Source organism: Fundulus heteroclitus, chromosome 3 (genome assembly GCF_011125445.2).
Source record: "Fundulus heteroclitus isolate FHET01 chromosome 3, MU-UCD_Fhet_4.1, whole genome shotgun sequence".
Taxonomy (NCBI): Eukaryota; Metazoa; Chordata; class Actinopteri; order Cyprinodontiformes; family Fundulidae; genus Fundulus; species Fundulus heteroclitus.
The window spans coordinates 9814292-9831684 of record NC_046363.1 but is presented as its reverse complement, the minus strand read 5'-3'; the positions used below and the strand labels follow the sequence as shown (position 1 = coordinate 9831684).

The window sequence follows — 17393 nt, the reverse complement described above, 5'->3', positions numbered from 1 at the left end:
TCCAAGCTCAAAACAATAGATGGAACCTTTTTGGAATGGCCAAGTTATAATGTTAATCCAATAAAAAGTTAAATCCTGTTCAATATGGAAAAGTCAATCCAACCCATTGAGCAGAACTAACAAATATAAACCTATATTTGCAAAACATTGATCAGGATGGCTAAATAATCTCATGAACATGAGAGATGGGCAATACTTCAATATTACATGAAAGGCCAAGGTAATAATACTTTAGTTGTCTTTGTTTAACTGGGTTCTAATTGTAGCACCATTGTAAAATTGGTACTACAACCAAAATACTGATATCTAAAAAAAAATAAACTATGACAGTGTTACCCTAGTGCTGGGAAAGTAATTATGACTATACTGTTACCAAAGCATAATGTGGGACTGTAAAAACCTAACTATACATGATTAAACTAGTAATAAAGCCACAGATAAACGGGCTCATGGTGAAAAAAGCTAAATTCGATTTTCAAACATTTTCAATGGGTCCCATAATGCAACCATGCTTGCACACGCTTATTTTTGACTCACTTCAGAGAAACACTTTGTATTATAGTGTCATTTATATTAATAGAATAGTTTAGGTGTTAGACGGGGGGAAATAGCTCACTGTGGCAGCCCCTGAAGGGGAAAGCCAAAAGAAGATTTTAGTTCATGTGTTATTACAAAGACGGGTGTTATAAAAATGTACCTAATGTGATTTGCAGATTTAAAAAAAAAGGACTTAAAACAAATTTAATATGCTCTCTAGCACTTTTATAATAATCACTTTCTTCAAACACCTCAGCTAAATGCTATGCTGGGTCACTGTGTGCAGATCTCTGCTGCAAAGAGTTCAGCTAATCTTTCAGTCTTTATGCTTACAATTCAGAATACTCTATGTATTATTGTTGGACATTAATATATGTGCATACCTGCAGGTGTCTGTATCCCGAGGGGTTTAATTACTTATGGTAGCTCCCCGGGGGACCTGCAGTCTGTTTGTGTTTTCACCTCGAGTATTGTTTAGCCCGAGATCCTTATTGCTGTTATTGGTTTAGCTTCGGTTCAGTATTTATTCATATATATTCTGGTATCTGTTGAATTTGGTTTCTGTCCGCTTAGCTGATGTCCTTATCATTTTAGTAATTCTGTTAGATCCTTATGTTATGGTTGCCTTTCTTTAGTTCAGTCTCTGCTCTGTATACTATTAGAGTATACTTGTATATACTATTAGAGTATACTTGTACTGTTAGATTTTGTTAGCTTATTATTTCTGTAGTTCTGTTTTATCTGTTCCTTCTTAGTTTAGTTAGATTCTTCCCCATATCTGGCCATTATGGTGTTTCCTGTTAGGTTCTGTTATTTCCCCAGTCTTGCCAGTTCACTGGCCCTATTTTCCTGCAGCCTTATTGTCTCCCTCAGTTAATCATTCTATTATTCCCTCTGTCTCACACCCTATAAATGTAGCCCACTCTGTCATTCAAATTGTCATGTCCTCCCTCTTTATCCGTGAAACTACCCTGTTCTGGTTTGTTATTTTGTAACCATTTTTTTATTTAATAAATCAGCATTCATCATGCGGCACCCCAGCTCTTGTCTGCGCTTCAGTCCTGCAGCAAACCCACCAAACCTGACAGCTAGTGGATGTGAGACAGTTTAAATCGGCAAAGTTCATGTTTTTATGAATATTTGAGAACCTCTCTCAACCATTTAACTTCATCATTAAGTTACATACTAGTTGTTGCTACCTTTTCCCACTACTAAACTGCTAGTTTATGGTTCTTAGGGGTTTAAACTTAGATCGGAAATTAACAGAAAATGGCTTAAAATGGGAGAACATTCCAGGACATCCGGGGGCATTCAGGATATGATCTGCATGAGCACAGTGCACTGTAAGAAAATTAAAATTAAAATCATAACATTATCAGGAATACTGATTTGTGATTAGTATAATCAAAGAAAGAACAAAGTAAATTTTAAGAAGGAAATGGGTTAGTGGTAAGACAGTATTGACAATGACATAAGCTGCTTTGCTATGCCATTTTTGACACAATACCTCTTTTGACTTATTTTGAAGGTCCTCAGCCTCCTTTTTCAGTCTAGCCTTCTCATTCTCTAGGTCTGCGATTGCTTTGCGTAAATCATCAGCCTCTTTGCTGGTATTTTGCCTCTCATATTCCAGTCTTTCGACAGCGGTCATTTTTTCTTTTGTGGCAATTTCAGTCTCGTGAAGGCGGGCTGCAACCGCATCGGCCTGTTTTTTGAATTTTTTTGCCTCTTCCTCAGCTTTGGCCTGGGCGTCACTGAGCTGAGAGACCTGCAGTTTGAGTTTTTCAGCTTCAGCGAGGATCCCCAGTTGCTTCTTCCTTTCTGTTTCAAGCGATCTCTGGTACTGCTCCGTCTCCTCCTCCAGACGCAGCTGCATAAGCTGTTTGTCCTCCAAAAGCTTCTGTGCCTGCTCCTGGGCTAAATCTTTCTGCTTTTGGAGCATCTCGGCCTCAGCTTTGAGTCTGGATGCCTCCTGAATGGCTTGCATTTTCTCTTTGAGCATTTTGTCCGCCAGCGCTCGCTGCTGGTTGAGATCATCTTCTGCGATCTGTCTTAAGCGAGCAGCCTCCTGGGCCTCAATACTGAGCCTGGCAGCGTCCTCTGCGAGCTTTTTCATATTCTCGGCCTCATCGGCGAGGAATTTTTGCGTGTTGTCTTTGTCTTTTTTGATTAGCCGCTGATTTTCCTCCTCAATTTTTATTTTCAGTTTCAGGAGTTCCTCCATCTGAACCTTAACTCGGAACAGTTCATCCTCCACCTGGGCCTTTTGTTTGACGGCATCGTCAACTTCATCCTTCAGGCGCTGGAGCTCATCGTCCAGGACGGATTTCTGCTTATCCGTTTCGTCCAGCTGGAGCTTAACCTTTGTGAGCTCCTGCTCCACTTGGAACTTTTGCTTGAGCGTTTGCTCGGCCAGCTTCTTGTGCTTTGCCATTTCGGCATCGGCTTGCTGTTTCTGCTTGAGCGCTGCAGCTTCTGCCTGCGCTCGCTTAGCAGCTTCAAATTCAGCCTCCTTCCTCAGCCTCTCAGCATCTTCCTGAGCTTGGGCTTGGAAGACAGCTTCCTGCTCAGCGGCCTGCTTTTGTCTCTCCGCTTCCTCCGCTTGTTGGCGAAGAAGAGCCGCCTCCCTTTCTGCCTTCTCCTTGGCAGCTTCTGCCTCTTTGGCGAGCTTCTTGGCTTTCTCGTACTCTTCCTTCAGTTTCTTATGCATTAAGCTGTCCTCCTTCTGTTGCGCGAGGACATTTTGCACTTGCTGCTCCGCTGCATTGCATTTGAGCGCGGCCTGCTGGGCAACGACAATCTGTTCTTCGGCTTCTTTATCGGCTTCTTCTTTCTGCTTCCTGGCCTCTTCAGCTTTCTTTTTCAGGCGCTCAAGCTCTTCCTGGGCTACCTTGCGTTGTCTGGCGGCCTCTTCCTCTGCCGCGGCAATCTTCTTCACCTTTTCCTCCGCCTCCCTCCGCCTCTTCTCCTCCTCGAGGGCAAGCTTCCTCAGCTTCTCGGCCTCCTCCTCTGCCCTGAGCTTGCTTTGTTGCGTTTCCTCGGCAATGTTTTTGAGCTTGTTCAGTTCCAGCTCCAGGTCGAGTTTTCCAGATGAAGCCTTTTCAAAGTTAAGCTTAAGGATTCGGATTTCTTCTTCGACAATGCGCTTCTGTTTGAGCGTGTCGTCCACCAACGCTCTTTGTCTGTCCATTTCAACCTCCGACGACTTTTTGAGTTGAACGATCTTTTCCTCGATGTCTTGCTTGTGTTGGTTTGCCTGGTCCTCGAGGGCTTTCCTCTGGTAGGTCTCATCCTCAGCTTGTCGCCTGAGTCTCTCGTTTTCCGCCTCCTTCTCTTTCAGGGCAATCTCCGCTTCGGTTTTTAGGCGGGTGGCCTCACTGATCGCAGCAAGCTTCTCTTTGAGAATCCTCTCAGCCTCCGCCCTTTGCCGGGCAGCCTCTTCCTCTGCAATCTGCCGCTGATGCTTGGCTTCCTCGGCAATGGCTCTGAGTCGGCTTGCTTCCTCGGCCAGGTCCCTCATCTTGGAGGCTTCTGCTTCAAGAAGTTGCTTACTCTTCTCTGTGTTGGACATGGACTCCTTTTCTGCCTTGGACTTTAGCTGGATGAGTAAATCCATCTCACTCCTAACTTTGGCCAGTTCATCTTCCAGCTGCTTCCTTTGTTGCTGTGCGGCAATGACTTCGTTCTTCAGACGGTAGAGCTCATCCTCCAGCAAGGACCTCTGTTGTTCTGCATTGTCGAAATCCGCCCGCAGTCGAATGAGCTCCTGTTCTGCAGTGAGCTTCTGCTGAGCTGTGCTCTCGGCCACCTTCCGCTGCCTATCAAGTTCTTTCTCCGCCATATCCTTCTGCTTCAGAGCCGACTCTTCAGCTTTGGCTCGCTTCTTGGCCTCGCGCTCCGCATCCTCCTTTTGTTTCTCCGCTTCCTCTTGGGCGACTGTCTTTTTGTGCGCTTCTTCTTCAGCTTGGAGTCTCAGACGAAGGGCTTCGTTGGCTTTCTGCCTCCACTTCTCCAGCTCCTTTTCAGCCTCTTCTCTGGCCTTCTCTGCGTCCTCCTGTTGTTTCTTGAGGAGGGCCGCCTCTTGTTGCAGCTGAAGGACGGCACCGTGCTCCTGCTTGAGCGACTCCTCCAGTTTGGAGGTCTTTTCCGCGAAAGACATATGTTTGCTCTGGAGTTCAGCAGCAGCGCTCTTCTGAGCCGCCTCATGAGCCACCTTGATCTGTCTTGCCTTCTCAACCTCTGCTTGTTTGACCTGCCTCTCGGCTTCCTCGGCCTGCATTCGGAGGTTTTCAAGGTCATCAAGAGCTTTTTGTTTTTGCTTGGCGGCCTCCTTCTCTGCCTCGGATTTGCGTTTAAGTTCCTCCTCGGCCATGCGCTTTTTCTGCGTCTCCTCGCTGACCTGCTTGCGGAGCTTTTCTGCCTCTTCCTGGGCCGCCTTTCTGAGTCGCTCCGCTTCGTCGGCTCTATTGCGAAGCTGCTTGAGCTCGGATTCTGCGGTAGCCTTTTGCTTCACGGTTGTCTCAAGCTGGATTCTTATGTGGCGGATTTCCTCCTCGATCTTGACTCTGCTTTGCAGAGCGTCATCCACCTGCTGGCTTTTGTCTTTGATCTGTTGCTCTGACAGATTCTTAAGCTCACTTAGCTCCAGCTGGATGTTTTGCTTTTGGTTTGCAGCATCTACGGCCGCGATTTCTCTCTTGTTTACTTCTTCCTGCATTCTCCGCTTCAGCTCTTGGGCCTCTTTCTCAGCTTTATCAACGGCCTCAGCTTGAGCTTGAGCTAACTGCTTCTGTTTGTCTAACTCAGCCTGCATCTCCGCCATCTTTTTTTGCTCTTCCGCTTTGAGTTTCTTTGCAGCTTTCTGCATTAGTGGAAGCAAATGGTAAAGAAAGGATTATAATCAAGCATGACAGGTTAAAGGTAATACTTTACATTGACCAGCTCAAAACAATTGTTATTACTTTTGCCATAACACACTTGTTTGAGAGCAAGTTAATGTGATGTATTACCTTGGCAGTGTTAAGGTTAAAATTAGAGGAGTTCAATTACTAGATGCAAATTAGATGCACATTCATCAAAGTTAGGTTAAAATCACGATGCAGTTAAAATTTAATCACGACAGGACAATTCAAGGGGGAAAAAAAGAAGGGTGTGGATGATTCCATTAATGTAAGGGAACAAAATATCACTTCACAACACAGCAAGAAAATCATGGCATGCAGATGTAGCCGTAGCGTTCGATTTGAGAAACTACGATGGAGATGTGTTTAAACCAATAAGAAGGTGTGCAATTTAACATTCAGGTTTAAACGATTAACATGTATGGGCTATATTGTTTGAATCTAAAATGTTTTCACTACTGAAACACAAATGAAACCAATGACCTCAGTAGACAGATGGTTTTCGGTTTTATGTCAACGTGTTTCATTTTTTACTGGTTCTGTGTAAAACTCTGTATCCGTACAAGCTCAAAGTTAAAGCATTATCCACACTATTCTGTATCGTATTGGGATCTCGTCACGTGCTCCGGGGGTTCTTTAAATCACCATTTGAGTATTAATGGAATTAAAAGTTACAGCAGAGACAAAGATGAAATATTGAGGTTAGTTGTGAGGGCACTGGAACACGTTTCAGAAGTGTTGCTGTTAAAAACAAGAGCATTCAAAGAGAAGGCTGCATATATGGATATTAAAGACGAGGTGGCAGGCTGAACCGTAAGCAGGATTTTTACTGAAGACGTCAACAAAAGCTAGAGATGCACCGAGAAGTTGGCTGGAGAAACAAATAGTCTTTTTCCATCAATGAATGTGTCATAGTAAGCACCAGCAGGTCGCACAGTAAACCACACTTTATACGGGAAGCAGGCTTAGACTTAGCTACTTTTAGCACCAGTGACATTTTTAAGAAGCAGGGAGACACAGACTTGTAAAAGGCTATTTGAAAGGAACACTTCCAGGCTTGTCTGCTGGTCATTCACGCTGCTGGAGAGGGAGGGACAGGGCTAGGCTTGTAGCCGATAGCAGAAAGGCTGAACAGATCAGATTTACCTTTTGATCTTTCAGCTTCTGTTTTGGAAAATGTCATGTTTTTACCAAGTTTGGCAGCCTTTACGACATCCTAGAGTTAACACAAGGCTTTGCATTCTCTAGAATATGCAGTTCTAGAATATCTACAGCTGTTTTAGTTATGCTAGCTCCACTCCCTGTGTTAACAACTAGTTAAGGACACCAAAGAAAGTATAAAATGTCACTTCTGTAAATCAATCTGTCTGTTTCCAAGTTCTATAACACCCCTTGCTCAAGGTTTTCAGCCAAAAAAATTCGGATCAGTGCATCTCTGGTAAAAACGGAAAATAAGCATGCACTACAAAGCCAAAATGTATTTTAAAAGAAACACGAAAGACGAGAAGGAATGAGGTATACACGTGAGATAAGTACCTGAGACAGTGAAAGGTTTACCTCTTAAATGCTCAAACATGGCAAAGCACTGGCAAGCGGTTAAAGGAAGCAAGGACACAAACAAAACATTGGGTTAGGAAAGAATGTGTGTCTTAAAAATGGCGTTAATTTGGGAATAGGAGAGGTGGGGGATAGAGTATAACCTTAACTACTTAAATAAAAATTGCCCCATTGGATGAGAAACAAGTGGGAAACTGAAACAAGTGAAAGAAAGAACCCCTCATTTTAAATTCTGCAATGGCAAAACATATAAAATGAATGGAGAGGATTATGTGTGTACGTATGAATGGTGCTGAATTCACTCAACGTAATATTAGACATGGAGAGGTTTGGTCTCAGTGAAGACTTTGTAGAAACCACAGTAAAGCCTTAACGAGTCACCCCTGCTTTTCTTTATTTTGCTTCCAAGTCGACAAATGTCTTGCAAAGCAGTCCTGAGCAGTTTTTGCTCAGGCTCTCTGAAGGACTTTCAAATTTAGGGAAACACGTTTCTGTTAGATAAGCAAAAGTAGGTTGCAAGACGTTTGTCTTGAAAACCGCGTCGAACAGTACAAAGAAATCAGAGGTGGCTCAAAATGGGTGAACATTTCTGTTATTTGATCAAACCTTTTAGCTCAAAATAAAAACCACTCAAAACACATGCACTGTGCAATAATTACAAATGTGTTCTTTTGTTGTTGGATATAATCTAATATATTTCAAAATATTTGCCTTTCTTGCTAACATATCAGCTACAGGATGCCAATGTTTCATGCATAACCAGTGGAGAGCAATTTGTTACCCATACATTAAATGGAAAAAGTGTGTGAGTGGAAAAGAGGAACTGGAAAACTGAGTGTGTGTGCTTGTGTGTGTGAGAGTGTGTGCGTGAGTTCTGTGGGAACTTTGTGCCGTTTTCTGTTTCAGTGAATATCTGCTCTTTGTCAGTGGGTTGGCTTGGTTAGTGTCAGACGTTAGTTTGTTTGGGACCCTCAGCCAGTTGCCACGTACCTCTTCGTCCTCCAAGCGTTTCTGCATATCGATGATGAACTTGATGTACTGATTAGTGAGCGTCATCAGCTCGCTGTACTTAGTCTTTAGAGTTACATACTAATGCGGGAGAAACAAAGAACACAAGGAAATGAATGAACTTCAAAATACCGACTAATATTCCATTGAGATAAAGCAAAATGACCTCAAAACTCCAAAAAAATCTGATCTTTTTCCAGTCAGCGAAACGCACCATACCAAATGCTGAGATTGTGACCACTGTTACTGATGCGAAGATGGCTCAAAGTTTTACAAGTGAACCGTATTTTCTACCACACGTCAAGACATGTAAGTAATTCATTCTAATGGGAGAGGGCCAGAGTTGTAGCAGATAACAGGAAGGCTGACCAGAACACAGCAAATGTATCCCGGTTGAGCTGTTAACCTTTGCCTGTTATGGCATACGCTGAATTTGGAAACGTTGACAACCTTTTGGAAATCTTAGCTAAGGCAAGATATAAAGTATCTAATGCCATCTGCTCTAACTGGGCTAACATACATTGTTACATTGTCAACCCTGCCATCGTTTTGTCTTTTTAATGTAGCCTTAAACTGTATAACATTGACATGGTGGTGCATCTTAAATTAGTCTATTTCTCTTCCACATTGTCTGTCTTATAAACTGCAGATGTCTTTGGTTTAAACTGCAGCGCACCTCCTGAATGATGTTGTCAGAAGCAGAATCCAGTTTCGCCTTCTTCAGAGGAGAGGCAAGCGGCTCCACCTGCGCTCTGTAGGCAACCAGTTGCAGCTCATAGTCCTGTTTGAATGACATTAGTTAGTCCCAGACAATTCCTGTGTGTATGTAAGATCATGCAGCCACCGTTTCTTTGAAACTCACCTTGATTGTGTCAATGTATGCTTTAGCGTACTTCTGACACTCATCAACTTTGTCTTTATTTTGTTCAATCTCCTCCAGCAGTTTCTGTTTGGAAGAATTGAAATAAATAGTTCCGCTCAATTATTTATTGGACAGAGAAGGACAGATGCAAATTGAAAGTGTAAAAAAAAACAAATGTTGCCATTATACCTTCTCCTGTGCCAGGTGATCTTTAAGGGTTTTGCTGTCAGTGATGGACATAGCCTGGATGTTCTCCTGCCTTTGCTTCGCGTCGGCTATCCAGCGGATGAGCCAGTCGTAGCTCTCGCGGTAGTAGCCGAGCTGTCGACCGAGCTGCTCTAGCTCTCTCTGGCGAAGGTCAATCTGGGTGAACACAGCTTTCCAGCGGTCCTCCAGAGTAGTCATCAGCTGGCGGTAGTGGTCCAGCTCAACGTCCCGCTCGTTGTGCACGCGGGACATCTTGTCGCTGACAGCAGAGGCTTTCCTCATCTCCTCCTCCAGCGAGTCGAACACTGGCTGCTCACCCTCCGCCTCGCCTCGCATTTTCTGTCGTTCAAGGCAAAACAATGCATTCAGTTCAAAAAGTCTAAATCCACCAGTACAAGACTATGTGAGATTAGATCACCTCCGGTCATAAGGCTTCTGACTTTATAGTGTGCATTTTTTAAATATTACACTGAATCTTTTCAGGCAGTGTAAAATTCCATGTTTCAATTTTATACTTTTCCAAACCCAAACTGGTAGGTTTATTGGGACAGTGTTTCTAAAATTCAAGATGTTTGAGCAAAAAGCATTTGAATTCACTATATATAAGTTGTGTGAATCATTAAAATAACACAATGCTGAAAGGTACACAAAGCGCTAGTTCACTGGACCTGATCTAAGTAGTGAAACAGCAAGATAGTTTGGATTTTTTTTAATGAGACTCATCTGTGGGTTATTCTGTTAGTGACTAAAGCAAAATCATCAATGACTTCAGTTCTAATGTTGAAGTCATCAGATATATTTTCCCAGACTGAATTTTCATTTACTGTACACCAATCCAGACTAATAAACTTAAGAAAAAACATTTCTATACCTTTCAGACTGCTCAGGTCTGTGTAGTAACCCTGTTATTTGTTCAAGCCATTAAGAATAACAATGTTCCCTTTACCTTAAGCTGGGCTTTTTGAGTCTCGACTTCCTTGATATCACTGGGTACCGCTTGAACCTCTCGCAAACATTTCTCATACTGCTTCAGGACTCCCTCCGCTCCCTGGGTGTTACGGATGACCATGTCCACAGTCTTCAGCCTGAGAAGGCGAGGAGTGCAAAATAAATTGGTGGACAACAGAGGACATAATGCATCTGTCTTCAAAGTGGCAAAAAAAACAAAAACGTACTTCTCAAGATAAACGGAAGAGAGCATGTAGACGTGGTCCATCTTCTGCACAGTGACATCGAGTTCTGACCGCAGCACAGGGGCTGAGGCAGGCTGCTGAGGAGAGGCCAGCACCTGCTGCGTTTTTACAGAGACCTTATCCAGGTCCTTCTTAAGTCCCTCCAGTTCTCCCTGGACTTTCTGTGGAGCAAAGGAAGACCGACGTTAACAACGGGAAAGCGGTTATCAGGAAATAAAACCAGAACACGTTTAACAAAAGCAACTCTCAGAATCATTAATTCATCAATACTGAGATTTGGTGCTTAGCATAAACCAGATGCACAGCTTGGTTATTAATTATTGTGTTTGAGGGGGATGAGCACATCTGTGGTGGAGCTGCAGCTAGTGGCCATATAATCTCTGCAAGACTCCCTGGGCTCATTAAAACATTAAGGAGCATCTTTTCGTTCTTTTCTTGCTTCTCCCTTTGCTCTGCATCTTTGCATATTTTAGTTCATAGTGGTATAACACTCCTGTTTTATTTATTTATATATATATATATATATATATATATATATATATATATATATATATATATATATATATATATATATATATACACATTTTCGCTCATTTCTCAGCAAACCAGCCTGTTTTACTGTTTTTTTCTTCCTACTTTGTTTGAATACGTTCAGTTGGAAATGCTCCCATAGGGTTTACCTGCTGCTCTTGTTTTTTCTGACTGCATTCCTTCAGAGGCTCTTTGTCCATCGGTTTGCGGATGCGAGTCACAGTCTGAGACTCACAGTCCTCAATGCGCAGACGTAGATCCTTGATCTCAGACATGTAGTTCTTGCAGAGGGTCTCATCCTGTTGACCTGCATTAAAGCATTCGAGTTGAATGAGGACTGTAGGAATACACATGTATTGTGCCAACAGATCTAAACATTTATTTTACAAAGGAGACTGATACAATCTTGGAGTTGATAACAATCTTTAAATAGATTGTGCCAACCTTGGCAAACAATGTATTTATTGTAATGCATTTATGATATAAACCAATAATCCATGCAGTTCTTTGTGCGTTATGTCTCAAAAACACACACTCATCTATGTCACACACTATGTCGCATGTATCAAAAACCCGTACATACAGAACCTTACAAAAGTTAGCTATTCATACCCCCTTTTTATGAAAGTCACATTAGCACTAAAGGCTGTAATCTACAGGATCTTAATTTAAGTGTTTTGAAATTTACAAACAGAGTAGTAGCAAGCCAAGTGAATACAGTTTTAAAACTTTTTTTTTTTTACAATAGAAATCATATCTTTGTAGTTCTGCCTGTATGCCTATAGAGTAATTATCCAACGAGGAGGATTAATCCCACCCCAGTCTCAAACTCAAGTCTTTTGCAGCTTTTGACAGATTTTCTTCCAGGACTGCCTAGTGTTTAACTCCATCTTCACTAATGAAATTCCCAAAGCATGATGCTGCCACCACCATTTTTCACAGTGGGGATGGTACAGTATGTTCAGGGTGCTGTGCATGGCTTCCCTCCACACAGCATTTTGGATACAGATCAAACTATTCAGTTTTAATGGTTGCACTGTCTTTTGATTTATATGTATAAGAATAAAGGGGGATAAATACACACGTAACCTTTCAGATTGTTAATTATAAATCCAATTGGAAAACTTTTGCACTGGTAATGTAGCAGAAATGGTAAAGAACTTAAGAGGTATGAGTACTTTTGGAAGGCATAGCACGCCTGCATGAGTAAAGACAACATAGTGTCACCTAATTCACAGCATATGAAGTTCACTTTGTGTGGCGCTGACGATTAAAGCCAAACCAACATGCTGGCAAACATGACACTAGTCTACACGCTAACACTCCTGTTGGTTTATCCATCCAAAGCCAGAAAGCATTTGAATCAGCTCAGTGTGCCGTAACTTTCACTCGCTTTACGCTACTCACCTTTAAGCCTAACAACCTGAAATTCCCCTGAAAGGTGAATTGACAATTTTACCGCACAGATGTGGTACAAATTGTGCTAATTCTCCGGGTCTAACATGTCATCCAAAAACAACGTTGCTTAGAACTAGTTTTACCTTTCTCCATGGAGCGAAGCAGGTTGTCAAAATGCTGGTTGACATTGGTGTAGTCCTGCTCCACCTGCATGCGGTCATCGGGGTTGAAGAGCTGTGAGTCCTGGCTGTCCCGCATGAAGTCTTGATAGTGGACTTCCAGGTTTCTCATGAGCAGCCGATACTCCTCTGGTTTCATGGACTTTAACTGGAGACATGGGAGAGGAACGGTGATGTTGTTTCCTTTAATTTTTGTCAAAACAAGCTGGACCACACTGACATCCTTTTATAGCCTAATTTAAATCGAATAAATAATCCTGAAGGATCAATTTTTATGAACTGCTCTGGCTAAATGCCCTGGGCGGCATGCCATCAGGGGGCGGCTGAAAGATTATGAAAAAAAAATATTCTGTTTTGCTTTGAATGCATTGCCTACACTGCTTTTTTTTGCCACAATGTAGTGCACAGATAATTAGAGCTCCCAGTGTTGTGCATACTGTAATTAATATGTCCTAATAAAATATGGGGATAACAGCGCTAAAGTCAGCATCAGATTTAGAGCCACACTAAAATCCATTTTGAAGTTTGTAAAAGAATTTTCACCTAACTTGATCATCTCTTGTTGAAAAGATAACATACTCTGAAGCACTGAAAAATACATAAAATAGTCTTGTGTGGTTTGTCTGTCAATGATCCAAAACTTAACACCAACCATGATGATGTTCCAGGAGCGTATCTGCGTAAAATCTCTCGTCAGGTACTGCCATGACAGCAGACTCTTCATGTTGCTGTGAAGCATTTGCCACATGGAGGTCATCTGCGTAAGATTTGACTCCAGGCTAAAGCAGGACAGATATAAGAATGAGGTTATGTGTGTCTGAAGTACAGAAATGGTTCTTCTGACGTCTGTCAGTGTCTTGTTTACCCAGACACGCCATCCACTGCCTCCTTATTGACCGGAGGCACCAGGAAGCAGACTGAGGGAACCACTGCTTCGTTTCCAGAGCGATTTAGGACCTTCCACTTGAAGGGCTGCGAGTTGTTGAGGAGAGCGCACTCTTCTCCTTTATGCACGTTGATCTGAAACACATTAAATGAGGTATATCAAGGATCTGCCTAAGTGATGCTGAGGAACCTGAGGCTGATATTTGGATTGAATGATCTCACCTCCTGCTGCTTGAAGTCACAGACAGCCTGAATGGGCAGCTTGCCTTTGATGGGGGTGGTGGGATTACGGGGTTTTAGCTGGATGACAGACCTGGACCTCTTGCTCAATCCATTGAGCAAATTCTTAAATTCATTCAGCTGCTCCCTTTCCTCCTGTTTAACCCAGAGACACATGTTCAGAAAGTCAATAACCATATCGATAGGTTATTTGTATATTTATTTTAGGGCTGTCATAAACGATTATTTTAGTAATGGATTATCCTATCGATTATTCTGAGATTAATCGAGTAATCGGATAAAAATATTGACAATCTGCAGATTTATCACATAATTACTTAAGCTTATTTTAATGAGTAACAGAAATAAAAGGAAAAGGGCAATTTAGCAAATAATGCAATTCTTGTTTGAATAACAATGATAAATCCACAGCTAAAACGTTCTAGGACCAAAATGTTAAAAGCTCATCCCTTTCTGGTTGACTTAAAATCAATACAGTGCAGCTATCTCTGTAGTGAAAATGGTCACAATAAAAAAAAATGCATAGTTCCACTTGTGTATTGCATTCTGGATTTTTTTTAGATTACAAAGCATAATTCTATTCATATAAAACAGAACCCTTAAAGTGTACTTCAGGACTAAGTTAAACTCTTATTTATTTATTTTTTGTCCATAAAAAGACAATAAAATAATTATACATTCATCAAAAAGGTAAACAGCTAATTTAAATTCAGGCATAATAAATACTGCCTTTTTTCAAACTATTGTTACCAATATTTAATAGAATAGAAACATCTTTACTGTCCCATAGTGGGGAAATTCTGGGGTAACAGTGGCAAAAACAAGGGGGCCGAGACACCAGACTTACACACAAGATTAACTCATATGAAATAAGCTAAATTTAAAGCTAAACTGTGCAGCAGATGAGAAAGAACAATACTATGTGATTAATAATAGATAATAAGGCAGATTTAGATAAAATTAAGTGTTCAAGTTAAAAATTTAAGATAAATCAGTTGTCTATTTACAGAGCGATGTAATATTTTAGTCAAACTTTTTTTGTTGCACAAATTAACAAAAAACTGCAAAGACATCCACACAACAGAAACAGGACAACCTAACAAACTCCCCCTCTACTCTCAGCTGCACCCCTCTCTATATTTCCCATAATGGTATGGCCCTCATGTGATTGGCTGCATGTTGACCAATCAAATGAATCCTGGCGAGAGCGGAAAGGTTAAGGCCTAGCAGCGAGTAGAAGTGCTAATCTTGAGCAGCAAGAAGCTCAGCCAGTACCAGGAAGGTCGCTGTGCAGTTTTCTTTTCTGGTAAATTTAAAGTGTTCATACACCTTCAAACCTTTAGGTCTCTTTCTCTACTCTGTTTTTTTACCCAGTGCTTTCTGTCTCCATAGCGGATAACCACACTTAGCATCCATGTATTAGCAGGCTAGGCTATCAGCAGTGTTAGCCGCCTGGCCGGAGCACAGCGCGCTGAATAAATAAATAATGTAAGGAAGATTTAAGGCAGATACTTTGATGAATTTTATGACTCGACGTCCTCAAATCATTCAATGAATCATGACCGCCCTACTTTCTTTTTCTCAGTTGATTCACAACCTCAAACAATTATGAAATCTACATGAAAGCGAACATTAACATCAGCCCACCACAGCATCCTGCAGCAGATCCTCCAGGCGTGTGGCTGTTGTAGTGCGGTCGCAGCTGTATTTCTTCTTCATGCTCTCCTGCATCTTCTTCATCTTGTCCTGAGCTTCCTTTACGTCAGCAAAGAACTGGAGCAACAGGAGACACGAGACGATTAAAACATTTATGAAACCTAGCTGCAATCCGTTCCAAAATTTAAGAAGGTAGTCAATAGTAAATGTAGTGCCCACCTGGTAATAAGCTGTGTTTTCTTTAAGGTGAGCTTCCACGCAGCAGCACAGTTGCAGGATCCAGCTCCACTGAGTCTGCAGGGCAGCAGTGAAGGCCTAGCAGAGACCAAGACGGCATGATAACAGCTGGTTAGTTTGGACTACAGTTTTATGTATTTTTTTTATTTTATTTTTTTTCCAAATTCCTTTAATTTGTAACTTTTCTAAGCACCTCAACGGTCTTCTTGCCAGGATGTCCATCTCTGACAAGTTTGTCTCCCATTGCCTGGATGTCATTGACCTTCTTCTCTCTTAGCTCCAACTCTCGCATGAGGCCCTGCAAGGAAGAGTTTATGCGTTGTAAAGGTTTCTGTCAGCAAATCTACAGGGCAAAAAATTAGAACAAATGTTTGAGGAGTGGTTTCAACTCACGGAGTAATTTTCTTTCTTCACTGTCATGTTGGTGTTCCTGTCACTCCAGTCATAGTTGACCTCCTCCTCCTCTTTGTCGTTCAGCCACATCAGTTCTTTGGTCGCGGCGCTGACAAAGACGTGAAGCGATTCCAAGTTCCTCAGCCGGGACTTGGAGGAGTTCTGAGACAAAAATGGTGAGTTTGAGTACAATTTGGGAAATACATCAGAATGTAATCAAACATGTGTCTAAAATAAGCTATTTACCAGTAGTTTGCCATACTGAAGGTCCAGTTTCCCAAGGTATTCTCTGTACGTCCCCTTGCTGACAGGTGACAACTGGTTCTGTGGTGTGGGAGAGTTTAAAAATCTCTTTAATAAGAGTCAGGATACAAAAAAAAAAAAAAAAACTCACGCGATGAGGTCTCTCTAAATGTCTTACCTCGTCAGACCTGGCCCGTTCGATCTTGGACTTAAAGTCCTCCACGGTCTGATGCAGACCTCTGTGGCTGCCCAGCTGGGACTCCACAGAGGGCAGATCCGATCCCCACTCTGATTTATCAATGCGCCGCTGGTTCTCTTCCACCCAGGCCAGTAGGTCTTGGACGTAGCGCAGAGTCACATCGTCCAGCTCTGGCCGCACCTTCATGCTGGACTGCTGGATCGTGCTCTGGGCCATGGAAACCTGGGCAGTAGAAGCCTTCAGACGGAGGTTGTAATCGCTGCGCAAGTTCACCAGGCGCTCATGAATACGGTAAACTCTGAGGAAATAATAATAATAAAAAAAAGGTCAGCTGTTAATGAACTATGACCTATCTCACTTTGAGTCAACTGGCAATCATGTTTCATTTGGGAAAAGTGATATAACTCACCTGCGATACATCTGTTCCGCCTGAGGGTGGCGCCCATCCTTGAGAATCTGAACATCATTAAAGAGCAGGCGGATGGTGTTTTCTGCCTTGTCCAGCTCCCTGTCCACCTCCGCTGTGTGCTGCGCTGGTTTCCCTGCGTTCAGCAGAGCAATGTCCTGAAACAAAGAGAGGCATCAGAAATCTGAGTTTTAACCTCGTCAAACCAATGCAGGTGGTTTTTTTCTACTGTGAAGCTGTAGGTATTATTTTAAACAGCACCCACGTTCTATTTTCGCTTACTCTATGGTTTCTAAACAGTGAATTGAATACTTGAAATGTTTGTCAAATGTCAAAATGACTAAGGCATGACCCGAGCGCCATGTGGTCAAACTATTTTTCTTTCCGTCGATTGAGCTTTTAGTTAAGTAGGAAAAGACACAAACCTTCTGCAGCAGACTGTCCAGATGATTGAGATGATCATCACACAACCCTGACTCCATCTGGACTTTACTGAAAATCCTCTGCAACCTCTCCAACCTGGATAAGATACAAATCCATGCAGCACATGTAAGAGCAGTGAAACACAACAGTAATACAATCCTGATTTGTATTATTATGGGGTAAGCCAGCTCTTCACGATTCTTCGGTACCATCTGTCTACTGTTTGATCAGATACAAATACGTCTATTTCTCTGTCGGTTGCAAAGACCAAACAACTTGAGAGAAGCAGGTCTTTCACTGAAAGATCGGAGGCCAGCATGCAACTGGCTACAACATTC

The 17393-nt window shown here is 42.2% G+C and overlaps 1 protein-coding gene across 17 annotated transcripts in view; it reads right to left on the bottom strand.

Annotated features, from left to right (window-relative positions):
- The window catches only part of LOC105933390 (plectin), a 146149-nt gene that overhangs the window by 9417 nt on the left and 119339 nt on the right, over positions 1-17393 (bottom strand). For 12 of the 17 annotated variants that reach the window (XM_036129892.1, XM_036129910.1, XM_036129894.1 and 9 more), the window contains 21 exons: positions 17058-17151; positions 16636-16790; positions 16206-16524; positions 16031-16108; positions 15785-15946; positions 15585-15689; positions 15374-15469; positions 15146-15271; positions 13481-13633; positions 13239-13393; positions 13026-13152; positions 12338-12521; positions 12204-12230; positions 10946-11103; positions 10248-10426; positions 10019-10157; positions 9055-9411; positions 8866-8949; positions 8680-8784; positions 7986-8084; positions 2045-5398 (listed from right to left, as the gene is read on the bottom strand). In XM_036129892.1, the coding sequence (XP_035985785.1) occupies positions 2045-5398; positions 7986-8084; positions 8680-8784; positions 8866-8949; positions 9055-9411; positions 10019-10157; positions 10248-10426; positions 10946-11103; positions 12204-12230; positions 12338-12521; positions 13026-13152; positions 13239-13393; positions 13481-13633; positions 15146-15271; positions 15374-15469; positions 15585-15689; positions 15785-15946; positions 16031-16108; positions 16206-16524; positions 16636-16790; positions 17058-17151 (6256 nt within the window). The remainder of the gene's footprint in view (positions 1-2044; positions 5399-7985; positions 8085-8679; positions 8785-8865; positions 8950-9054; positions 9412-10018; positions 10158-10247; positions 10427-10945; positions 11104-12203; positions 12231-12337; positions 12522-13025; positions 13153-13238; positions 13394-13480; positions 13634-15145; positions 15272-15373; positions 15470-15584; positions 15690-15784; positions 15947-16030; positions 16109-16205; positions 16525-16635; positions 16791-17057; positions 17152-17393) is intronic. The other 5 variants (XM_012872888.3, XM_036129877.1, XM_012872886.3 and 2 more) reach the window with 2 other exon arrangements.